At 46.0% G+C, this 25,011-nt stretch overlaps 6 protein-coding genes across 6 annotated transcripts; 5 read left to right on the plus strand and 1 right to left on the minus strand.

Annotated features, from left to right (window-relative positions):
- Nucleotides 1–1,841: 1,841 nt before the first annotated feature.
- Nucleotides 1,842–3,185, plus strand: BKA67DRAFT_356639 (Homeodomain-like protein; the record flags this gene model as incomplete). Its single annotated transcript, XM_046096394.1, has 3 exons — nt 1,842–2,449; nt 2,804–3,069; nt 3,164–3,185. Coding segments are annotated over exons 1-3 (585 nt in total), but the record flags the coding sequence as incomplete, so codon positions are not given.
- On the plus strand, nt 3,108–4,253 carry BKA67DRAFT_574066 (uncharacterized protein). The gene has a single exon (XM_046103402.1). The coding sequence runs from the start codon at nt 3,236–3,238 to the stop codon at nt 3,887–3,889; it is 654 nt and encodes a 217-aa protein (XP_045956747.1). The 5' UTR covers nt 3,108–3,235; the 3' UTR covers nt 3,890–4,253.
- Nucleotides 4,254–4,764: 511 nt separating this feature from the next.
- Nucleotides 4,765–6,498, plus strand: BKA67DRAFT_356642 (putative rhamnose biosynthetic enzyme 1). Its single transcript, XM_046096395.1, has 5 exons — nt 4,765–5,109; nt 5,160–5,262; nt 5,417–5,834; nt 5,887–5,964; nt 6,062–6,498. The coding sequence occupies exons 1-5, from the start codon at nt 5,067–5,069 to the stop codon at nt 6,305–6,307; spliced, it is 888 nt and encodes a 295-aa protein (XP_045956748.1). The 5' UTR covers nt 4,765–5,066; the 3' UTR covers nt 6,308–6,498.
- A 727-nt stretch (nt 6,499–7,225) lies between these two features.
- BKA67DRAFT_520733 (uncharacterized protein) lies at nt 7,226–7,849 on the plus strand (the record flags this gene model as incomplete). Its single annotated transcript, XM_046098212.1, has 2 exons — nt 7,226–7,377; nt 7,483–7,849. The coding sequence occupies 2 exons, from the start codon at nt 7,226–7,228 to the stop codon at nt 7,847–7,849; spliced, it is 519 nt and encodes a 172-aa protein (XP_045956749.1).
- A 338-nt stretch (nt 7,850–8,187) lies between these two features.
- Nucleotides 8,188–9,231, minus strand: BKA67DRAFT_538278 (uncharacterized protein; the record flags this gene model as incomplete). The annotated part of the gene is made up of 4 exons (XM_046100449.1): nt 8,188–8,559; nt 8,602–8,695; nt 8,751–8,986; nt 9,127–9,231. The coding sequence occupies 4 exons, from the start codon at nt 9,229–9,231 to the stop codon at nt 8,188–8,190; spliced, it is 807 nt and encodes a 268-aa protein (XP_045956750.1).
- A 9,876-nt stretch (nt 9,232–19,107) lies between these two features.
- BKA67DRAFT_538279 (uncharacterized protein) lies at nt 19,108–19,645 on the plus strand (the record flags this gene model as incomplete). Its single annotated transcript, XM_046100450.1, has 3 exons — nt 19,108–19,218; nt 19,287–19,389; nt 19,437–19,645. 3 exons carry the CDS (start codon nt 19,108–19,110, stop codon nt 19,643–19,645), a joined length of 423 nt encoding a protein of 140 aa, XP_045956751.1.
- Between the last annotated feature and the right edge of the window lie 5,366 nt (nt 19,646–25,011).

Consider the following 25,011-nt stretch of genomic DNA (forward strand, 5'->3'; position numbering starts at 1 on the left):
AAGTTATATAAATATTCTTTCCGCGTTCAGAGGTCACATGTGTCCGCAATGGACAATATCTGGAGGCGAGATATCACACTGCAGGAGCATGTCATATACAACATGAATTTGTTTGTAATCCTCGAAGGATCAACTTGACCGGTTGGGGAATCATCTCCATTACTCGTTCCAAAATCCATTCCTTCTGTTCTTTCTCTAAGCAATCATTCCACAGTATCAAGATATGATAAATATTCACTTTATTGCAACGATAAAGCGTCAACCGGTATATAAGAGTCACACGTCTTAAGCAGGTTTCAGTCCACAAGCTCATCGATGATACAACCCAAATGTCAAACAAGCAACGACATCACTCCTGGCAAAACTTGGCGGTTTATGAGCAATAGTCACATTCCTTTTGGTCTTACCATCAGGCTCGATAGCGGCTGCTTAGTATACAATATAATCACGCATGTAGGAGATGGAGAGCATAAAGGCTCTGCTTGTGACTACATAGCGTGAATTGTACATCCAGAATTGTGAATTTGTATGGTGCATACTAAATAGGTATTCGTTGGTGCAAGTGACTCAAACGTCCCTGTTCAAACCCCGGACTCTAACATTGTTTTTATCGTCGTTGTAGTAAAAGGTTGCTATCAACAGCCTTCAGACGCTCCAAGCCTCTTCGTTTTCAATTGTATGTATTCAACCTGTAAGAACATCAAGATGGTGGCTAATGTACTAAAAAGCAGGTGGTTTCAAATCCTATGGCTCTAATTGGTTTAATTGATGATCGAGTCAACGGGCTACAGGCCTGCTTCGAGCAGGCTATGGTTTCCTTGGTCCATCATTCCATCCACGAGTTCGTCGAGGTACTGGAGAAGGATGGCCGAGACAGGCAGCACAGCCAGGAACGGCATTATGTGGTCATGTACACACATCCAAGTGCAGGATATCTTGGCGATCGGTGACAAAGGCCTGAGCATAATCCAGAAGCTCGAGGGTTTAAGATGAAACTAAGTCGCATGGTTGTGCCGCTGTTACCGCACGACGGCAAGCTCTACCACTTTGCTACTTGCCAAATGCGTATCCTGCTTAAACTGAGCAACAAGCTCATGCCGATGTATACGGAACGGACCCTGGTCAATATGCTGAGTTGTTTTCATTTGTTATTATTATCAGCTGGACTCTATCATCTTATTTTCATTTGTTGTTATTTTCAGTTGGAATCTACTATCTTGTGTTTTTCTCCTTTTCTTTCTTCTTTTTCCGGGTGATGCTGGCGGGTGTGACTGGGTGCATCCGGACCGGTAGTTGACCGCCCACGCGGGGAACCAGCTTCAAGTTGAAGCATAATGCTCCGGTGGTGGACGCGATGCGGAAGTCGGCCTGTTCGGGTCGGAACTCAGATCGGCGGTTGCCAAAAGGTCAAGTACAAGTACCGTACAGTGACTACTCGAAGGTCTCCAGGCCTACACTCCCCCCGCGGAGAACGGAGGAAAATGCACATTCAGTATTGGTGGAGAAGCGGCATCCCACTCTTAGACTAGCGGTATTTGGCTTGGCTGTGATCGAATGCAGATCGTCCGTACCCCCCAACATTCAGTCAGTCTTACTCCGTAAGTAGTAGGTACGTACTGTCTGACGATACATGGGTCAGAATCTGACCAAAGTACAGACGTGTCACCCAGCTTATAAGGGTCCCAAGTTTAACCCCGATGTACGGCTTTTATGCAGCTTACATACCTATGTAACCTAACCTAACCTAGTCTAGTCTGGACTAAGTAGTACTGGGCCTGCCCCCAGCAGAGTCAGCCAGCCGTAAGGGTCGATTCCTCGAATTGAGCTTTTTGGAAGCATTACTCATCGACAAATGCAGTCACGGTTGATCAATTGCCTACCCCCACCCTGTGGCATGACCTACAGCATCTAACCAGGTTATGGTTCTCTTTCTGACATGGCTGCAGCCAGCCATCATGCAGCTCTCAACTCTCACATGATATTGACGTCGACGCGTGGGCTGTGACAGTGCTAAGAACACAGTTCGCACCCAACCCTCTAACCTACATGCATGCTGTTCACATACTTCGAATATCGCCTTCAACGTTTGATGCCATGATGAAACAGAAAGCGAACCGATTCCTCCCTCACTGATCACGATTCTTATCGAGACATGGAACCCATACAGGCCGCAAGGACACAGCGTCCCCAGCGCCAACCACAACGGCGGCAACAGTACTTACAGCAGCAGCAGCAGCAGCCATCGGCGCAGCAGAATCAAAAACTGTTCAACACTGGCACATGGTCTCCGGCCGAGGATGCGCGCCTCCTCGATGCCGTGGCCAAGTACGGAAACCGGTGGGTGCTGGTCACGGGCAAGGTGAGGACTCGCAGCGGAGACCAGTGCGCCAAGCGTTGGAACGAAAACCTGAACCCCGAACTGGATCATGGCCCCTGGACGACCGAAGAAGTAAGTAAAACATCTGGCACCTTGTCAAGGTCAAAATGTACTGTTGAGATTGTCACAATGGCAAACCGAGCCCAACTTACCCTCACCAAGCCGTGGGCGCTCTTCCGACGTGGGACAGATGTGCACGTTGCGATGTTAAAGTCAATTGCCCCACCTCCATGGGCTGCTATCCTTTCCGTAAATATTGTACATTACAAGTCTATATTCCTTGCCGCACGCAGTCATCTAGGATGCAGATTTTCAAACATGTTTTTGATCCTTCTTAAATGAGAAAACCTAAATTCATCTCCGTTGTTTCCTGCGTGGTCAATCTCAAGCCTTGGCTGACTTGTGCGGTGGATCGCCTCTGAACAGGAACAGCGTCTTTTAGGCTTGGTTGAGATTTACGGCCATAATTGGAAGCTCATAGCCAAGAACTTTTTCGAGGCGCGCGCACCCTTGGCTCTCAAGAACAGGCACTCTCTCCTTATGCGACGTGTCAAGCGCCAGGAAACTTGGAGGCAGCAGCAGCAGCAGCGACAACACCAGCAGCAGCACCATCAGCAGCAACACCAGAAGCAACTACAGCAGCAGCAGCAACAACAACAACAACAACAACAACAACAACAACAACAACAACAGCAGCAGCAGCAGCAGCAGGAGGAGAAGGAGCAACTACAACAACGACAGCAGCAACAGCAGCAACTACAGCAGCAGCAACAGCAGCAACTACAGCGACAACAACAACAACAACAACAACAGCAGCAGCAGCAGCAGCAGCAGCAACATCCACAACCATCTGCCAATATGGGGGGCGGAGCTAAAACATCGCCTGGCATCTCGAACCCTCGCCTGCTGGACGAGGCCACGTCGTTACTCTCCGACGACAACATGAAACTGGCAAGCTTCTTCGTTGATGATGACGCTTCGCAAGGGCCTCAACACATGGCCGACCCAGCCATGGGCGCCGCTTCCAACAACATCTGCCCCCCGGTACCAGTAAACGACATGAGTGTTGGTATGGCGTCCCTGAACCCGACCACCGCCGCTTCTAATCGGCGAGGGTCGGACGACATGATGCCACAATTGACCGAATGGAATGAGCAGGATTTGATCTGGCATCCGCAGTCCTCTTTCCTGGAGGATGGGACGGCGATGCACAGTCTGCCACCCAACAGTGCGGCCAACAAGAAGATCAATGAAGCAGAACCCGCGGCTATCTTGTCAGAAAACAGGCCTGGCAGCCAAGATCCCTTCCAGGGCGCAGGGGAGAGCACAGAAGGTCATCACAGCGTAGCGCCGTCGAAGAATGTGAACAGCGACGTTGAATATGCCGTCACCTGCCAAAGGGGCAAGCTCAAGACGCTGTTGAGCCACCTCATGGATGCAGCCATGTCGGAAGGCGCGATGTTGGTGGCCGAGGAGCACCCGGTCACGGTCACACTGAAGCTGAAGGTTTGAGACCATACCTAAGTACAAGAGTGGAATCCCGCTGTACGATATACATCATATATATATGATAACATGGAACCCTGCGAGGCTCTATCTCTGCATACCCACAAACCTATCCTTGTCATAGGCGACTCTTCTTGTAGAACTTGTGAAAGGATACTATGTGGAGAGAGGCGAGTCTTCGTAAGGAATGGATGGCTGGTCGGATATATATGGTAGCTTAGTTTCAGGTACCGGCACAGCCCGTAAATGGACCTCAACCCCGATATCATAGTAAACTGTTCAGTTGCAGGAAGCTGATGTCCTTCGCGAGGTGCAAGGAACCTCAAAATTGCGCGATGCAGATGATGCCAAAGTATAAATATTACTTTCTCATAAAATCAGCCGCTCAGCCGCCTCTGGTGAGGCCGTGCGGCCACTCCGTCTGGTCATGTGGATTTTACATTACAGCACCGGAGTCGCAAGATCACTTGGGTTGCGCCCGTTCCAACTTTCACGTCACAAAGCGAAAAACTTCAAATACAGAGTCGACAGGCGTTATTACTCCTACACGGATACTCTTACCCCAAATCTGCGTTTAGCCTTCCTCTTGACTTTGATCAACTGCATCTTTTTATATCAAACCATCCCAAGCTGTCTGGATGAGTACTGGTGTTGGCTGACTCGATTGGTACCAGTAGGATGCCTTGAGGGCTCTTGCGGGCTGTTGCATATGCTAGCTGCCACTGTATACTGGGCATTTTCTATAAGGTACTTACCTAGGTCGTCTGACTAGTTTTCTGTTGAATAGCGTTGTTGCTGCTGACCCCGGGTCACTCCGGATAACTCCGTAAGCACAGATTCAATAGACGAGGAATGCATATCATTCGGGGTCATCTTCTAAACTCCGAAACCGTTCCAATTTTGATGTCGCTTTCGGTACTCATGAATCCAACCAATGTATCAGTCGTCATCTCAGCTACAGCCAGTCAGAGGACTGGCCGTATTGAAAGTGTTTACGGCAATCGTATGGAAAGCCAGGTTAGGTCGGCAAAAGCCACAAATCGAGAGTTTCGCCATCTTAGGCCCCTTTGGTTTCTTTCTTGCTTTTCGTCATCTTGCTAGGTGACAGCCGATCTCCCCTTTTACCGCGACGTCCGTCAGTAACTTCTACGCTGCAAAAGCTCGGATAGTAAAGGAAGCAAACATGGACCCATCTACCCACAACGCCCAGACCTTCTTGATGTTCGGTATGCTGTCCTGGGGTATCGACCCAGCGTAGACTGACGTGGCAACACAGGCAATGGTTGGATCGCCAACCAAATCAAGGATGTGCTTTTGGCACAGGGGCGTACTATTATCATGTCCAGGGCCAGGACGGAGAACCGCGAACAAGTGCTCAGGTACGTTGCATTGCTTTGGATCGTGTGAGGCTGGTATAGCGGAGGCCTGAAGGCCCCACAATCTCTTCCGGGTCGAGACTCGGGCGCACACCACACTTTTCCGTGGTACACGGTTAGCTACTGCCCCGTTAGCTAAGGCTCCCTCCCAAAACAGCGAGATCACGAAGCACAAGCCCAGCCGGGTCTTCAACTGCGCCGGCACCCGCGGCACGCCCAACGTAGACTGGTGCGAGGACCACAGGGTGGAGACAGTGCGGTCCAACATCCTGGGCGTGCTCAACGTGGTCGACACATGCTTCCAGCTGGGCGTCCATGTCACGCACATCGGCTCGGCCTGCATCTACACACTTTCCGAAGAGGAGATCTCGCAGCACCCGCCGTTCAGAGAGACCGATGAACCGTTCTTCCAGGGTTCCTGGTACGCCCGCAGCCGCCTGCTGAGCGAGCTATCCATTCGTCACTATCCCAACTTGTTGCTGCTGCGCATCCGACTTCCTATCGCGGCTGATCTGCACGCGAACAATCACATCGGAAGGTTGCTGAAATTTGAAAAGGTTGTGGATCTAACAGGGGTGAGAATACTTCTAGTTGTCCTCTCATTCTTTGCTAAATCTGAACGTATAGTCTGGTACGGTTTTACCTAACTTGCTCCCCGGAGCCGTCATCTTGTCAGAAAATGGGGTGACGGGAATTTATAACTTTGTAAGTCGACCGACATACCTGAGACCATTCAACCATCCCATCTGATTCAAGAGTCCCCCGTCATTCTTAGACTTCCCAAACTGATAACCACCAAAAGGTGACACCAGGTCAGATAAGCAATGTGGAGATTATGGAACTAGCCAAGAAATACATCCGGCCAGAGCTGGAATGGCAAACCTTTGCGCTCGACGACATGCTGAGGGTCTTGAAGGCACCGCGTGCCAACTGCGTCATGGACGCAACCAAGCTGCAGACGAAACTGCGCGAGTACGGGTACCAAGTCAAAGAGCGTCGGGAGGCTCTGGAGGATGTCTTCCGAACCATGGCAGAGAAGGGGTTATAGCTATGGTGCGTACCGGTATAGCGTTGTACCAATAGCTTGGTGCACTACCACCAGCCACGCTTAGTCCGTCATAGCCATACATCTGTTTTGGCTAGCATGGCTCAGGTACCGTCCCTTTCTATGTACTCCGAATACAGCAGATGCAAATGGTCCACTCTACTCTGATGATGGGGATACAGTAGATTATGACTCTTCATACTGTACAATGAAAACTATAACTGTCCCCTGTATGTAGGTAATATACGTCACCTAAATCACATTACCATGCCTCTGCTCTCTAGGTGTTTCGATCGGAACCCATCTGGCCGCTGGCTCCCTGGGTGTGATCTCGCTATCAATAGATGAACACACTAAATATGTATATCTTTGCTTTACACCCGTCATGTCATACCCAAATCAATGCAGATCTTTATCCTTCATCTTGACTAATTTACAACAAGACAGAAGTTTGCCGCCGAGCGTGCTGAGAGGCTGTCAAGGTACCGACTATGAAACCTCGAGTATGACGTTTCGGAGAAACAGAGTGAAGTAAGGTACCTGTACGGGATGGTGGTCCGGTGTGTGCCGCGAGTTGTCACCCAATCAGACATCACCACATCCTCGGTCACACCACATCAGTCGGGTTATCTGCATGCAAGGGGGGCTATGATCCCTGCCGCGTTGGCGCCTCGCTCAGTGCTTAGAAATCAAAGTGATTCTGACAAAAGCGCGCCAAGTACAAACAAAGGAGTGCGATATTCACCTAAAAGTATATGGTTGGTTCCTCACACATCCTCCACCATGCAGCGCTTTCCACGCCCTTTATCAGTTTTGACTACGCGACCATCCTACAGCTACTATTCCTCTTTGAACAAACGCTCCTTGTTATACTGTCGAGGACCCCACCAAGCACGAGAATACTCGACCAGACCAGCCACCATGACTTCCCTCTACAATCAATCGGTTCCCGTCTTTACCAAATATCTCCACAGGATGTCGGGCTTGGTAGAGAAAGCCAAGGCGCATGCAGACGAGAAGTCGATCGCGCACGATGACATCCTGAACTACCGAATGATGTCCGACATGAGGGGGTGAGTTTTGGCATCTCCATCCAATCATCACGGCCGTCCACGCCGTCTATCCGCACTGTGAAAGCCGTCATCAGGTCACTAATCAATCGCCCGTGCCGCAAATAGCCTCATCTGGCAAGTGCAGTCCTGCTGCAACACGGTCGTCTGGTACGTGGACCGCGTTGGTGGCCTGGAGCACGTCGCCGTCGAGGACAACGAGACGACATTCGACCAGCTGTTCCAGCGCATCGAGAGGACCGCGGCCCACCTCGGCAAGATCGACGCCAAGGCGCTGGACGACAAGGTGGCCACGCCCATAGAGATACACATCAGGGCCGGCGACTTTCGTTTCGACAACGCGCAGACTTACTTGACCGAGTACGCCATCCCGTACTTTCACTTCCATCTCACGAGCGCGTACTGTATCTTGAGATCCCAAGGCGTGCCGCTCGGGCCTCTGGACTACTTGACGATTGTCGATCACAAGATGTAAAATAAGTATCTATAGATTACCTTGTGGATGCGCACTCTCTGTGTGTCGGGTGAGAATCTTAGCAAAAAGAACAGTGTCCTCTAAAATCGTCATGCCAGCTCTTTAATGGTTGACAGGAGACGCGTAAGTCTTCCATATTGACTAGACAGTGTTGCCGCGACCACCTTGGTCTCACCGATCGCAACGGTAGGTCAAGTTCTCGGCTCATCGTCTACGCAAAACCCTTTTATATCCCGCCTTCATTCACACATATGAAGCAGCCGTGTTTGTCAACCATGGAACGAGTCAGTCGATATTTAGCTGCATGCTTGCACAAAGTCTCTACCAGTGGTGACTACCTAGCAGTCGGAGATCTTGAACCCACCAGGTGTCCTCTTCTGAAACACACCGTCAGGATCGTACTTGAGGGCGGTGCTCTTAATCCTGGAAGGCTCCAGCAGCGACCCCAGCAGCGACCCCAGAGGGTCCTGGGCCTTATCCGCGTAATTGACATAAGTCCAATCAATGTATCCCTCTACGGACTTTGCAAAATCGTCAACCTCCTTCAGATATTCCTGAGCCACCTGGAGTCCGTACTCGCGAATGTGTTCCTCACTAACGTTTATCGAAAGAAGCATGGAAATCGCGTTTCGGCCTTTCAGGTGCTGGTCCAGCCCCATGACGTTCCCGCCGCGCTCGTCGCCGAGCCTGCCATAGTAGCTTGGCAACGACTGGAACAGACACAAGGAGCTAAAGTGACCCGACTTACTGACCTTCTTGATCTTGTCGACTGCGGCTGCGTGCGCCTCGACGGCCTTGGCCATGATGCGTTCGTCGTTGATGAACGTGGTTGTATGCCAGTAGTTGCTAGTTTTCTAGTCAGTGGTCCGCTGAGACTCTGTGAAACAAGAGCTATCCTTACTAGTATCCGTAAGGCTGCTCCATGGTGCAGGCGAAATCGTAGAGGTTGGTGTGTTTCATATCCTTGAAGATAGTAGAGATGTCGCAGAACTGCTTCAGCTCGGGCGGGTCAGCGACACCGCGGGTGTTTCCTCCAAAGGCAGTAATGATGATGTCCTTGAAATTCGTCGGCTCGTAGTTCCAGAGCGCTATGTAGGAACTATCTGGGCATGTAGTTGTGCGGGACGAGTCGAAAGACTGTAAGTAACTCGTCTAGCGTTTATCTACTATCCGCTTTGTGTACAGATCTAGGTCAAGTGAAAACGAGACATGCCACTCGATGGAGACGTCCGGTACCCAGTTAGTTCTTGCTGTATGCGAGAAGAAGGGCAGCAAACCAGCTTCAGTCGGCCCTTTCGACTCGATGCGAGATATAAACCTTCCGCTTCAGCTCTATTCCGATTAAGCATCTCCATAATCGACAGCAACCGCAGCAAGGCCATCCTTTACTTGCGTACCCGACCGCATCTCATCTACTACTATTGATAAGATCGACGAAGGTCTATCGGAGTTTGATGGCGCTATCTCATCGTGCTACCCGAGTTCATACCCAGATTTTGTAACGCCGAGGCACAATACACTTTCATTAATTAGTGCTATTCGCGACGGCGGAATGATACTGCTTTCATCCCCTCAACCAAGATCTTACGGTCATAGATACTCCCTTGCGCTAGCGAAACGCTACTCCGAATGACTTCTAGAATATAAGATGCGGCTGTTACAGCGCGACGACACAGGCAAATATAACCTCAACCCAGACCTCCCTGCCGGCGATGTACCACGACGGAGCAAGATGGCCAAATTGTTAGTGACGTTTTGATCCTTTGGTCGGCCGAGCAAGTAGGCACCACCGGGCTGATTTATAAAGTAATGGACGCTTATATAAATGCTGCTATGATCGTATGCTAAGTAAGTACATGTCAGATCGGGGTTGGCAGCAGAGTGAAGGGTTACAAGAAAGGCAATAGGTAGGGTATAGAGTGAATACAGACTGAACTCTGCCCGCTAACTAACAGCTAGCACGTCCTCATTTATCTAGCGCTCTCCTAGCGCAACGCCTGCGTTGCGCTTAATAGGCGCTATTGTAGATCTGTCGGCCCGGTTTTAGCGTGCGTCTTAGGGCGGGGCCCCTGAGACGCAGCTCGCACGCTGCTATTATAGTTCTAGGTCAAGGGGTCAAGGCGTGCGCCTTGGCATAATTCCCGTTTGATATAATCCTCCCCCTTTAGAGCTCTTGTCCTAGGAGCTTTTCCTCGCTACTAGGTCTAGACTTCCTTTATCGTAATAGTGATTATTATGGTAGCGGAGAGTCGCGGCGTAAAAGGTGCGCTACCGTAACGAACAATAGGGCAATCGGGACGATTATAAGTTGTAAATCGTGTTATTAATAATTAAAAACTCGGATAATTAGCCTATTCCTTATATAGGCCTTTCCTACGGCGCCCTTAGGGCTACTTCTCTTTAGGCTTACCGTAACTTTATAAGATACCCTTGCCCTTAGGTGCTTAGGCGTAGCGTAATAGTAACGCTAATTAATAATAGTTCCCGCTATTTTTCCTATTAATTCGAATTATAAGTAGCTACTTACCCAGAGCGCTCTTAGAATGCTAAGTGTTTTATAATGTTAATTTTAGTAATAGTCATCCTTTTTCTACCGTTTTCCTTAATAAGTCGCCGCTCTTATAGCGCGTTATATCGTTGCTAACGCTCTAAGCTAGCACCACTTACTAACTACCTTTTTTCCGCGGTACGTACCCTCGTTTTGTTGTCGTTACGTATTAGCTAATCTTATATAGATGTCTTCTCTTGCCGTCGCCGTTAACGCTCCGCCCCCGCCCCCCCTTAGTAGCGGTGGTCGTAAACGCCCCGTCCCTGCCTCGCGTGCCGGCCATATTCGCGGTGCCAAGAAGATTAAGAAGGCCAAGCTCCCGCGCGGCGCCATTCGCGTGCCTTAGCAGTGGTGTCGTGCCTATATCCCTTGTTTGGCCCGCGACTAGTAGTATCGTTATTATAACCAGCTCGGTACGCCGCGTCCCTATCATTAAATGTTCAATGAACTTTACTAAAGTTCATTGTTTCGTACACTAGTCGTTAAGAAGACAAGGGGTATAGTTCATTGAAAATCCGTAAGCAAAGTTCATTGACCTTTTTAAGTCTAATTTATAAAATACATATATTAAATGGAAGCGCTCGGGCTTAACATTTTAAATATATCTTTAGAATCGTCGTACGACATATATAGCAATAGTGTTGGAATATGGTTATCCGCGGTCTCGCACGACCATATAGTCTAGCTAGTTACCGGCGTACTGACGGCAAGCCACTACAGCCACACCGTGGCTGTCGGCAGCTTGCAGCCGTATAGGCCAAACCCCTATCTGTAGATCGCGTACGATGGGAAGAATCCCTTCTTCCTTTCGTACGATAGCGCTGAATAGATCTATTTGTCGCCCAAACTGTACGGAAAGAAATGAATGGAGAAGCCATTCCACACTGATCAGTGTTCACTTGGCTGTGAACGCAGATTGGCAAGAGTGAAGAGACGGCGTTATCTGAGTACGTACGGTAGTACGTAGCGAGACGTCGTGCTAGATCCTATTCGTGTGAAAAGAGTAAAAAGACAACGTTATCTGAGTTCGTACAATAGTACGTAGCGAGACGTTGTATTGGATCCTATTCCCGAATAGAAGACGTGTACCGTTTTTCTTCTTCGTACGAAGGTGCTCAAGTCTGAAAGAGTCCTATCCCTTCCGTACGAACATAGAATTACACGTGTGTGCCATTACACATCGATAATGAGTTTATCACCTCCCGCAGAAAGCGCAGCTACCGGTGCGCACGAACCGGGCGACGAACAACAACTCCGACAAGATGGCCTATCGCACGAACAAATGGCAGAGGGGAGCGATATTACCCTTAATGCTTGGCGAGCCGGGACAGCATTCGAGTTTTGGGACCGTACGATCGATCTCGAACAACCGATTAACGAAAAACACATTAATACGTACATTGGTCAGCTCGTAGCCGAGTATCAGGGCATCTCAACGCTCCGATCACTCATACGAGCATACCAGGAAGATTTTGAAGGATGGACCACGTTCCAGTTCGGGCACGCCGCACGACCTTTCAAGCGTGCCATGATCGAGAGACTTGAAAAAGGAGGATACCATTTCCCAAGCGGCCTTACGCAAGACAAACAGCTCGTACACCCGCTTGGAAACTCCGAGGCTGTCAGAACACCTCGTGTATCACCCCGTACGAGCACCCTTACACCCGGACCAAGTCGTACGAACGAATTGCCTCTAGAACGGATCGAGGATAACCCCGATCAACACCAAAGGACCGAACAGCAGTCGTACGCACCGGATGGCGTACGACAAACAGTCGAGGCCCCCATAGCAGGCAACCGACCGCAAAGAGACAGTAGGGAACGGTCGAACGACACCCAGGAAGTACCCGATCGTACGACTCGCTTCCCATCACGCCCTGCTCATATATATCAAGAAGAACAACCAAGGGCGTATGACCAGGACTACGGCTACGGCAATGTCCCACCGGGAGTACCATTCACGATGGAAAGTCAGGGATTTCCATTCGCACGAATAGCAACAGTTGGTCCAGAAAATCCGAACGACCCGTACGCGCTTCCACCACCCAAAAGAATATATAACAGCACGTGTAGCCCATCCCAGATCCAGGCCTTCGCCAAGGTTTGGAGAAAAGAGTTGAACTATACAGGAAAGCCGTACGATATCCTATACGACAAAGCCCGGATGTTTATAGCTGCGTGTAGGAAGATTGGAATCACCGAGGACCAATTCCACGCAGTATGGTCGTACATCTTGTCAGATCGTGCGTTAGACTTCTATGTTAACTATATCGGCCCCGACAAGATCTGGTATGATATCTATCGTGCGATGGATTTGCATTTCAACCACAGGGTGAACCACAACCAGTACTGGGCAGACTGGAGCTCGTTAACGTTCGTACGAATGCGAAAAGAACACGCCGACAAGACCAATTCAGAGGTCCTAGAGATGCTACTAGACAAGATGCAGTTGACCCAGCGTGCGTTAGGAGCTGGATATCAAGGAGAGATCCAACTTCGTACGGCCGTTGAAAGAGCATGTCGAGGTGTCCCAGAGTTGGAACCCGCTCTAATTCAACAAAGACAGTCGTGCGAAGAGCTATTCTCAGATATGAGAGCAGCCATCACTGTGGCGTCAGACCGTGAGCCGACTATATACCTGTCACAACTAGACTCGTATATAACCAGGTATCTTACCGACCGTACGTATACCCGTAACCCGACACAACCGTACGAGCAGAAAAGATCAGATGCTATCGTACGAAGACCATTCCGGGACAGAAAGTTTGGATCACGACCTCAGGGTCGTACGGACAAGAAATGCTTCGTATGTAAGAAGGAAGGATGTTGGTCTACAAACCACACTCCGGAAGAGAGAGCAAGATCTCGTACGAGATACTTGACAACATGCGATGACCAAGACATCGAACCTCTATCTCGGGACGATTTTGCATCGTACGTACAGGACTACGAGGGACAGGACCCTGACCTAGAGGATACGTACGACTCCGAAGAGGAACAGGGACAAAAGGTTGTCCAATACCTCCTATCTGCGTCGTATATCCATCGTGCGACAGGCACAAGTGTATACGACATGCCGTACGATCAACCATCCTCAGAAGCATTTGTCCTAGAGAACCAGTATTCGCACGAGTACCAAGGTGAGCTCTGGGATACTGGAGCATCACAACTTTCTACAGTCGGCAAATCACAAGCCCTCGCGTGGCTACGTGATAACCCTCGTACGAAGGTCAAATGGGGTCCTTCGTCTAACACATTCAACTTTGGAGGAGGAGAACCCTTACACGCAATTGGTACAATAACCAAAACCAATCCCCTTGGTGAGGTTACGTACTATATCCTAGAGGTAGACACCCCATTCCTGTTATCATTAAACGATGCAGACCGCCTTGGAGCATATTTTGATAACACTACAAACCGCATCGTACGGAAGAACGATGGTATCTCACTTCCGGTCGTACGAAAATGGGGACACCCGTTCTTTAACCTGTCTCGTACGGAGGCATCCATGTTCTTAACAGAACAAGAGCTAAGGCGCCTACACCGTCGATTCGGACACGCGCACGCAGACCGACTCTACCGGTTACTTCGGAAAGCCGGTATCGAGGATGTTAATCACTCCGTACTAGAGGGAATACAAAAGGTGTGCCACCATTGCCAATCGTACGACCAAGCACCCAAAAGATTCAAGTTTACGTTAAAGGACGACCATAACTTTAACTACGAGATCTTTGTAGATATCGTACACTTATCCGACGGGAAGGCCCTCCACGTAATCGACGCTTCGACGTCGTACCAAGCCGCTGAGTTCTTAGAAAAGGAAGACGCACGAAGCGTGTGGGATGCGTTATGCCGATGCTGGATCTTCGTATACCTCGGGCCGCCAGATATTATCTCGCACGACCCGGGTACCAACTTCGCATCCAAGGAGTTTAGGAGCAGCGCACGTATAATGGGCTGTACGTGTAAGGAGGCACCCATCGAGGCTCACTGGGCAATCGGAAAGATTGAACGCGCCCATCCACCCTTACGGAGGTCGTACGACATCCTGAAGAAAGAGCTCGGCCATAGTACCGACAACCGTACGATCCTCCAGATGGCAGTTAAGGCCCTGAACGATACCGCCGGACCAGACGGCATCGTACCAACGCTCTTAGTGTTTGGAGCGTACCCACGGATCAACTATGACTCTCCACCATCAACAGACAACATCGCCCGTGCGAAGGCTATTTCCAAAGCTATGACTGAACTCCGGAAGATTAACGCTCAAGTTGATATTAGTCGTGCGATCAATACTAGGAATGGTCCTAATCCGTACGCCGTAAAAGCACTCCCTCTCCGTAGTAAGGTCCTCGTATGGAGAGAAAAAGAGGGATGGCAAGGCCCGTACGAGATCGAATCGCACGACGGGGAGGATGTAATCCTTGATATGGTGAATGGACCGACCAGGTTCCGGTGTACGCACGTCAAGCCGTACTATGAACCGGAGGTCGAGGAGGAGGAGGATACGGAGGTTGCTCCCATCGTACGAGAACCACCACCTGTACGAAGGAGAGGACGACCACGTAAGAGTGTCGTGACAGATCCGGAGATTGCTCCTATCGTACGAGAATCACCACCCGTACGAAAGAGAGGGCGACCACGTAAGAATGCCGTGGCAGATCTGGAGATTGCTCCTATCGTACAAGGACCGTTCCCCGTACGACGGACAGGTCGACCACAAAGGCATGCAGTTATCCATCTAACTCAAAAGGAGAAGGATAATCGTACACTAGCAATCAAGCTAAGAGAAGATGGTGTTATTACCACTCCTGGAGCACCGTTCGAGGAGTCAGATGCTGTGGAAGTAAATGATCTTACCGTACGAGGTGTATTTGAAATTATCAAATACGACCCGTATCTCCACAAAGGAATACGGATCTTTAAGACTCGCCTCGTACGAGAAATCAAGGGCAAGACAACACGACCGTACGAAAAGAGCAGACTCGTCGTACAAGGGTACGGTGACGATTCTAAGGATCAGATTCTAACCCAGGCACCAACTATCCAACGGGTAAGCCAACGGCTTATCCTTGTACTTGGTCCAACTTTGATCAAGTCGTACGGAATGGTTGGAGAACTACGAGATATCACACAGGCTTATCCACAAGCCCACGACCAGCTCGCACGACACATTCTAGCAGTATTGCCACCAGAGCTACAAGCCAAATACCCGGAGGGTACCGTCTTGTGGATCAAGAAGCCTTTATACGGCCTGGCAGAATCAGGACTATATTGGTTCAAGACGTACCATAGTCACCATACGGAGAATTTGAATATGGACACATCAACGTACGACTCATGTCTATTACTCTCTAAGGACAGCTCGTACGAGTTTGGAATCACAGCCCTTCAAACAGACGACACCCTAAGCTTCGGTACGGAAAGTTTCTCTCGTCGAGAGGAGGAAGAGATGCAAAAGGCAGGTTTCCGTACGAAGCCCAAAACTGCTCTATCGCACGACAACCCTTTAGAGTTTAATGGTAGCCGTATCGAGATGGATGGGGAGGATATTCTATTCCTCCAGAAAGGGCAGACCGAGAACCTACAGATTGTTGACCATCGTGCGGAGGATGCACCCCAGCAATATGTCTCTCAACGCGCACGAGGAGCATATATCTCGTCTGTCTGTCAACCAGAGGCAGCGTACGACCTATCGACTGCTGCCCAAGTAACGGAACCGGAGGATACCGATATCGATTTCCTAAACCAGCGAATCCAATGGCAGATCGACAACCCTCGTAGAGGCCTAAGGTTTATTCCTTTGGATCTAGCTCGTACGAAGTTATATGTGTTTACGGATGGTTCCTTCGCGAACAACCGTGACCTCTCATCCCAGCTTGGGTTCATTGTAGTACTCGCGCAAGAGATACATCGTACGAAACAAGAAATGACCTTAAGAGGGAACATCGTACACTGGACATCGTCCAAATGTAAAAGAGTTACGAGGAGTGTTCTTACGAGTGAGTTGTACGGCATAGTAAACGGTTTTGATATTGGAATAGCCATTTGTACGACACTTAGAAAGATTACCGACCGCCTAGAACTACCACGGATCCCTATGGTCGTCTGTACAGACTCATTTTCCGTGTACGACTGTCTTGTCAAACTCGGCACGACACAAGAGAAACGGCTTATGATCGACATCATGGCCTTACGGGAGTCGTACGAGATGAGAGAGATTTCGGAGATCCAATGGATTAATGGGAACGATAACCCGGCAGACGCTTGTACGAAAGCAAAGCCTAACGCAGCATTAGAAAAGCTGGTATCGACAAACCAGCTTACCGTACGGATTGGAGGATATGTTAACCGTCATGTACGAGAAGAATGACAATCATAGACACAAGGAGGCACCGTACGGAAGTATGGTCAGAACGCAATCAATTATATCTCGTACGAACTACGAGAACTACCCAGTTCCACCCCGGGTTCCTTCCTTCTAATCGATCAAATGCAACGCTGTGCGTGCGACTTCCAGATGCAGTTGGAACAGGAGCTATGCTAGTATCCTTGGACAAGGATACAACGGTCGAAGACCGGAAAAGAAGCATGGCATGAGTGTGCACACGGCCGATCGGAAGCTGTACCAACGGCAGAGACAAGACTATACATGGTTAGCCAGCCGTACGAGGACAAGAGAAAAGCAGAACGTACAGTGCAGTAAAGTACGAATCGCGTCGTACGATCTTGGCAATCGCAAGGGGGATATGGCCCCAGTCGTTGTTCACCGTAATGCGCACATCTGTCATAGGCATCTGGGCGAGGGCGAGCTCCTCATTCTAGAAAAGAGCGTTAGTATACGATCGTGCGATTATAAAAGCAACGTACGTACGTTCTTGCAAAGGGCGAGAATATTCGCACGAGTCTGAGCATCGCTACCACAGTGCACGATAAACGTCTGCTTGCCACCTACGGACCCGATGAACGAGGTACGTAGCAGCGGGTTGGTGTTTAGGGCAACAGGAAGAGTGGCCATAGTGATAGAGTTGAAGAGCATGGAGGGAGAAGAGAGAGACCTAAGGAAGGGCGTACGAAAGGATCCTTTTATATCTTTTTGGGCGTACGTTCTCGACAGCAAAAGATGTGATTCACTCACTCGACGTGATTCACTCACTCGATGTGATTCACTCACTCGAGGTGATTCAGCCACGAGCAAGGAAGGCATGCAAAACAAGCTGTTCATCACAGCAGAAGCGTACGAAAGATCAGACGGCCCGTACGAGCTAATCGTGCGGAAAGACCTGATAGCAGGTACACAGGGGGATATCTGGATTCAACTCCAGGTACATTCCAGGACGACCCGGAGCCATCCTTTAGTCGTTTGTGACTGTACGGAGATAGCTGGACTTAACCAAGGCCAGTTGCCCCTATTCCTAGGGAAGAACGTTTTTCATTTGTTTTACTATCGCACGAACCGCGAAAGAAAAGATAGCTAGTGTTGGAATATGGTTATCCGCGGTCTCGCACGACCATATAGTCTAGCTAGTTACCGGCGTACTGACGGCAAGCCACTACAGCCACACCGTGGCTGTCGGCAGCTTGCAGCCGTATAGGCCAAACCCCTATCTATAAATCGCGTACGATGGGAAGAATCCCTTCTTCCTTTCGTACGATAGCGCTGAATAGATCTATTTGTCGCCCAAACTGTACGGAAAGAAATGAATGGAGAAGCCATTCCACAAATAGGCATTCCGAGTTGAAATACTTGCGAAAAGTCTCAATGGGGGAACTAGTCAATCAAAACGCGGGGTATAAGCCTTTTTAAAAAGTGGGGTCTATATCCGTCGTACGCAACTCAAGCAGTTTCGACCAGGCTAAAGAACTAAAGAGTAAGGTCTACTAGCCGTCGTACGCAACTCAAGCAGTTTCGACTAGCCTAAAGAACTAAAGAGTAAAGTCTATAGCCGTCGTACGTAACTCAAGCAGTTTCGACTAGCCTGAAGAACTAGAGAGTAAGGTCTATAGCCGTCGTACGCAACTCAAGCAGTTTCGACCAGCCTGAAGAACTAGAGAATAAGGTTTATAGCCGTCGTACGTAACTCAAGTAGTTTCGACCAGCCTGAAGAACTAAAGAGTAAGGTCTATAGCCGTCGTACGCAACTCAAGCAGTTTCGACCAGCCTGAAGAACTAGAGAGTAAGGTCTATAGCCGTCGTACGCAACTCAAGCAGTTTCGACCAGCCTGAAGAACTAGAGAGTAAGGTCTATAACCGTCGTACGCAACTCAAGCAGTTTCGACTAGCCTGAAGAACTAGAGAGTAAAGTCTATAGCCGTCGTACGCAACTTAAGTAGTTTCGACCAGCCTGAAGAACTAGAGAGTAAGGTTTATAACCGTCGTACGCAACTCAAGCAGTTTCGACTAGCCTGAAGAACTAAAGAGTAAGGTCTATAGCCGTCGTACGCAACGTAAGTAGTTATTACTAATACTTAAAGCTAGAATAAAACATTTTATTCTTTATATTTATCTAGTTATTCTTATAAAACATCGTCGTACGACGCATTTTAATACTATTTAATATCTTAATATAATTGTACAATTATTCCGAGGTAGCCTTATAATGTTAAAAAAAGTATAGCTTATCACTCAAAGGCGTTATGGTATAACAGTTAAGCGGTAAACTCGATATCTAAAGGTTTAGGGTTCAATTCAGCTAACAAAATCTAGAAAATGGATCTTATTATTAGCACCGAAAAGTCCACCCATAACAGTCGTACGACGGTTACCATCCTCACCGGTAACAAAGATGTGAATAATATCATTAAGGGTCTATATACCAATGTAAGTAATATTACGAATATATGTTATACGACGCCTAAGTATAGTAGGACTTATAAAAGGCCCTTTAGGAAAAGCCTGCTCGCAACATCGAGGCGTATGACAACAAAATCGACCCGGACAAGGTCCGTACCCGCCCGTCCTATGTAAATGCCATCATGATCCAGAGTCGTGGTAAGTAATAATTGAAATATACGTTGTACGACGACTAATAATAGTAGGGTTGGAGGGGGAGACTTGTGCGCAGTATGCTAGGAATAGTGGAAGGGGACCATTCGTACAGTGCATTCGGGTAAAGGGACATTTCGGAGGATGTTGTGGCAATTACAAGTGGCGCGACCATGTAGCTAAATGTAGCATGCATACTCTAAATGAGTTGGACGACGATGTAATCATGGTCGAGGGCAAGAGAGTTATAGAGGTCGAGTAAGCAGAGGACAAGTTTACAATGAGCATTGCAAATTCATGACTTTCTTTTTTTTAATTGAATTAATTTGAATTATATACGTCGTACGACGTATATAGGGAAACATTTCACCATTTATTTTATAGAGAATCTTAAATGGCGGTGAACATTGAATATTTTACATTTGTCGTACGGTACTCCTTGCTCTTTTTACCTTTCTCTTTTTTACATTTTCTTCTAATAATTTAGGAATGGATCCTTTTATTTATTTACAAGAATTCAAACTTATGGTTTGCAAAGATTATAAATATGCATGCCTTAGTAACGAAACTTTTACACATCTTCGTACGAAGCATTACGAGATTCCTAAAGCCAGGAGGAGCCATATTTGTAATGCCGTACAACAGCTCCCTGGCATTCTTCAAACCCTAAAAGACCTAAATCAATTACAATATCCCAACCCAACACATGCGCCAATTCCAATGCTCTAAAAGCCAAGAACAAATGGATTCAAATGTAAAAGCTGTTAATACATTGCTTACTAACCACAAAAGATTCAAGATCATTGTCGTACGAAGCACAATTAGAAGAATACATGGGTAAAAGGTGGGGATATACGGCGGAAAGCGACGATACCCCGTAACAATCTACCATGGGAAACCAACGTCCATTGCTAATACTTCTTTGTTAGCCGTAATAAAAAACGGTGGTTCGAAGTGTCTAGCACGTCGTACGACAACCAAGTTTCTCTAATTCAACATAATATAAAAGAGGAAGCTTCGAAACACATCTTGGATTTATTTGTTACTAGATCTATTACATTTAACCATCGTACGAAGATTATTCAAGATAATCACCATAAAATAGAGCCGAACCCATGGTTATAACGTGTTGGGTGGGTCTAACACTTATAAGGCTTAGATTTCGATAAGTTACAAACATCGATCAGTCTAAATACGAGTCAAGGTTAGACAGACGAAACAAATAAGGCCTACGTACTAGAAGAACTTTGGGCCAGTTTGGATAGAGTCGTACAAAGCGCGCAAGAGATAGTAACCCTAGAAGTTGTAAGGACTACTGTATTATTTGAAATCAACCGTAAGGCTATTAATCAAAAGCCTAGAACGCCATTCCATAGTCGAATGGAACCATCAACCGTCGTACGATATACGAGCGTATGGAGACACATTCTTGGTTACCTCCACCGGACACAAAATTGGGCAGATACAGACCGACCATCGTACGAACTTACTGAACAACAAGGCGATACATTTGACGACTTAGTTGAATTTATCCAAATTCAACCAAAGCCAATATTAGAAACTACAATTTCTATACTAGATCGCAAGTTATTAAACTTGTTGGTTTTTCTCTTGGACCACGTTATTCCCGATACACCGTACGAAAGTGTTCTTTTAAGCGCATTAAGCGTTTATAGCTTAAAAGGTGATATAGAGATAATAGCTTGGAATAAGGCTAAGAATTATACTTAGATCTACTTAGTTGTTATTAAGTTTACCCGGTTATTCGTCGTATAACAGTCATATCTTAATTGTATACGGATTAATCCAATCTCGGAACGGGTATTTGCTCTAGGCTTGTTTGAAGTCGTACGACGGAAGGCTTAACGTTTTATGACGATCGTGTTTAACAAGTTTATACTATTACCCATCGATTAGATATTCGAGTCAAGGTCGTACGGCTTGAAAATCCGCTTTACTATAGTTATAATAGGTTCTATTTTTTGGGAAGGTTCGTGTATTACGTATTAAAAGATTACAGTCTTTATGAACGAGCTTTCCGAAATGATTTAGAATATCATAACTGAATTACGTCGTACAATACAAGAGTTATTATTCATTAAGGATGAATCTAACCTTTTAAGTGTTAATTTGTTAGAATTGAAAGACGATGCTAGCTAAAAGCGATCTAGGTATTCATTTATTCAAGACGATCGAAACTAATGGTCTGTTAATGGCTAAGACTGGGTCGTACGACGTATACTTGTAAATTAACGACTTAAATTTAATTGGTTTATGCCCGATTCTTTATCTTAAATGCCATTTTAGCTAAATGCTGTTAAAGATTATACTAAGTTAATTAAGAGCTTTTTTAGAAAGCTCTTAATCTTAATGCATTTACTAGGTGGTTAACCAGGTCGTACGACAGAGATTCTAAGTCTTAGATACTAAAATACATCGTACGGAGGTATTCGGAACATCTTCTTATATAAAGGCTTGGTTTGCTTCGTAACTTCTTATTATAAGAATTACGTAATAACGGAACAACTAAAAGTTATCTACCGATATTTACCCTAAAATATTAACATTGATTTCGTACGATATCTTTGGCTAGTATTACTATTTTGGCAAAAAGTTCAAGGGATTATTCAAGATTTAGCCGAAGTTAGCCCATTTCTATAGACGTATAATATCGTACGAAGGAAAGACGATAATAATATTATATTCTAAGGCTATTTATTAGACGAACTCTAGTTTAGTAATAAGATGCGTAATATCTTATAATTACATAACGTACGACTAATTGGGGTCAAGTTAAACATTAGTGCTTGGTAACATATTATAATTGCCATTTCTCGACGATTTTTAAATGGCGATTTCGGTGATTCTAATCACGAAGGCGATTATGAATCGTACGACGATATAGGCGACGAATTGGATAGCATTTAGGACTTACAAAGCGGCCATAGTACATTAGTAGCGGGCATGATATATGCCCGTGAATTATAACAAGGCAGCTTTGGTATTACCGTACGACAAGAGCAATTTCGGAAGATTAGCATATTATAGCATCGATTCTTTACAATTAGTATGTCGAACTAGCTATATAATACTGCTATTCAGTCGTACGACAAAGAACGGGAAGTATTAAAAGTCCAAAGGTTACATCGTCTAGGACAAGTTAATCTCCGGGGACTATTACGCCAAATGCTTGAAAAGGAGGATATATTATTTCGGGGAAACTAAGAAGGGGTTCTTCGAGCCGTCGTACGAGGGTTAACACTAATTTTGCAGGTTATAAGTACTAGTGGTGGAAAGAGTTTATCATTTATATTACCCGCATATGCTTCGTACGACGGTATTACCATTGTTATTGTTCCAATGGTTGCTTTACAAGAGGATTTACACCGTCGGTGTTAAGAATGCCGTATCGAATCAAGTATTTGGTCTTCATCAAAACCAAAATTAACCCGTGTTATTTTAATAACACCCGAATCTATTATTACAAAAGCTTTTCGGATATTTGTTAACACGTTACGCGTACGACAACAATTAAATCGCGTCGTTTTCGATAAATGTCATATGGTATTAGATAGTACACCAGAATTTCGCCCATTACTAGCTGAGGTTAGTCGTACGATTATCGACTTTAGTGTTCAACTAGTATTCTTAACGGCGACACTACCTGTTCGTGACCAGGCGCATTTCTTTTCAATCATTAGGACAGACTAAAAGCAGGTTCAGATCTATCGTAATCGTACGACGAGGAAGAATATTACATATAAGATTATATACGTCTCTAGTATCGAAGATGAGGAACTAGAAGTCATACGACAAGTCCAACGCATTCTCTAAGAACATATATCCACAAAGATTATTATATATTGTGGACGTATCGATTAAGCCGAACAACTAGCAGATAAGCTTAGTTATACGATGTACTATGCGAAAGTAGACAATCTTGAAGGAAAACGGAGACGGATTTAAGAATGGATTTCGAACGGCGGTGTACTTATAACAACTAATGCTATTAGAGTAGGGTTAGATATACCCGACGTACGATACGTATTTCATATTGGATTACCACGACGAATACGCGATTATATCCAAGAAAGTGGACGAGCAGGACGTAATAATCTTCGAAGCGAAGTTATTATTATTTTAAGTTCACAACGTATGGTAAAGTTTGAAAAGGAGCCAGTATAGGTAAACCCAGAGTTACAAGATATACCAGACTTCGTACGAGGTATAAATGGTTGTAAGAGGGTAGTGTTAGATTCGGTTATAGATGGTATTTCTAACCGATTAGGATGTTAAATTGACGAAAAGCCGTGTGATTTATGCGAAAGAAATCAAGGGATACAAAAGGAGAGGGACATAGTTAAAAATACGGACAGAACAGAATCGTACGAAGTTATAACACAAATAGCTAGTATATAACAAAACCAAAGTACATGGCAATAAAGGGTCGTACGGCAAGATATACAAAGAGAAGTAGAAGAGGTAAAATAACTTAAGCAATGGTTAAGGGATTGGGATAGTATATGTATGATATATTAGTAAGAGGATGGATTTACAAGTATTGTACGACATCCAAAGGATATTTGCCCGAGGGAAGAGAATGTGTCATGGTAACGGTTAAAAGAGATCGAAAAGACTATCTATACCAAAGTATGGGAAAAGAAAGAGATGGCGTCGTACGGCGGTTGTTTCATATGTGGAGTTCCATAAGTATGGTACGAGAAATGGGTAAGAGTAAGAGGAGAAGAAGGAAAGTTTTACATGGACAGAAAAGGGAAGTGCTAATGGAATGGACTTGTCGTACGACTATTAGCAAGTTCAGTTATGTGGTATAACGAAGAGGTTAACAAATGTGTATGGGAGGAAATGGAGAAAAAAGGGCTTTACTAAGGAGAGGATATTTGGAAATGGTTACGAAGCCGGGTAGAATGGGGTGGGATAATAACAAATGGGTTATGTCGTACGACGTATTTTGGTCTTAGAATAATTATTTCAAAGAATATATAAAAAGTATATAGATTTTTATATAAAAAGAAAAAAGGAAATCAAAAATGAAAAGAAAAAAGGAAATTAAAAATAAAAATTAAAAATGAAAATCAAAAATGAAAATTAAAAATATAAATATTATAAATATTATAAATATTATAAATATTATAAATATTATAAATATTATAAATATTATAACTTAAATAAATTAATTATATAAAAAAAAAGAAAAACTTATAATATATTAAAAAAAGAGAAACCCGTTATATATTAAGAAGGGAAAACCCCGTAATATAATAAAAAGGGAAAAACCCATTATATAATAAAAAGGGAAAAACCCATTATATAATAAAAGGGGAGAAACTTATTATATATTAAAAAAGAGAAATCTGTTATATATTAAAAAGGGAGAAACCCGTTATATATTAAAAAGGGAGAAACCCGTTATATGTTAAAAAGGGAGAAACCCGTTATATATTGGGTTAGGGTTAGGGTTAGGGTTAGGGTTAGGGTTAGGGTTAGGGTTAGGGTTAGGGTTAGGGTTAGGGTTAGGGTTAGGGTTAGGGTTAGGGTTAGGGTTAGGGTTAGGGTTAGGTTAGGGTTAGGGTTAGGGTTAGGGTTAGGGTTAGGGTTAGGTTAGGG

This window comes from Truncatella angustata, assembly GCF_020726525.1.
Source record: "Truncatella angustata strain MPI-SDFR-AT-0073 chromosome Unknown BKA67scaffold_6, whole genome shotgun sequence".
Taxonomy (NCBI): Eukaryota; Fungi; Ascomycota; class Sordariomycetes; order Amphisphaeriales; family Sporocadaceae; genus Truncatella; species Truncatella angustata.

Excerpts from the sequence above, each read along its gene's own strand:
- BKA67DRAFT_574066 (XM_046103402.1), top strand. The coding sequence starts at position 3,236 with ATGGGGGGCGGAGCTAAAACATCGCCTGGCATCTCGAACCCTCGCCTG.
- BKA67DRAFT_356642 (XM_046096395.1), top strand. The coding sequence starts at position 5,067 with ATGGACCCATCTACCCACAACGCCCAGACCTTCTTGATGTTCG. Across the intron at positions 5,263-5,416 it reads AACCGCGAACAAGTGCTCAG|CGAGATCACGAAGCACAAGC; the intron begins GTACGTTGCATT and ends CTCCCAAAACAG. Across the intron at positions 5,835-5,886 it reads AGGTTGTGGATCTAACAGGG|TCTGGTACGGTTTTACCTAA; the intron begins GTGAGAATACTT and ends CTGAACGTATAG.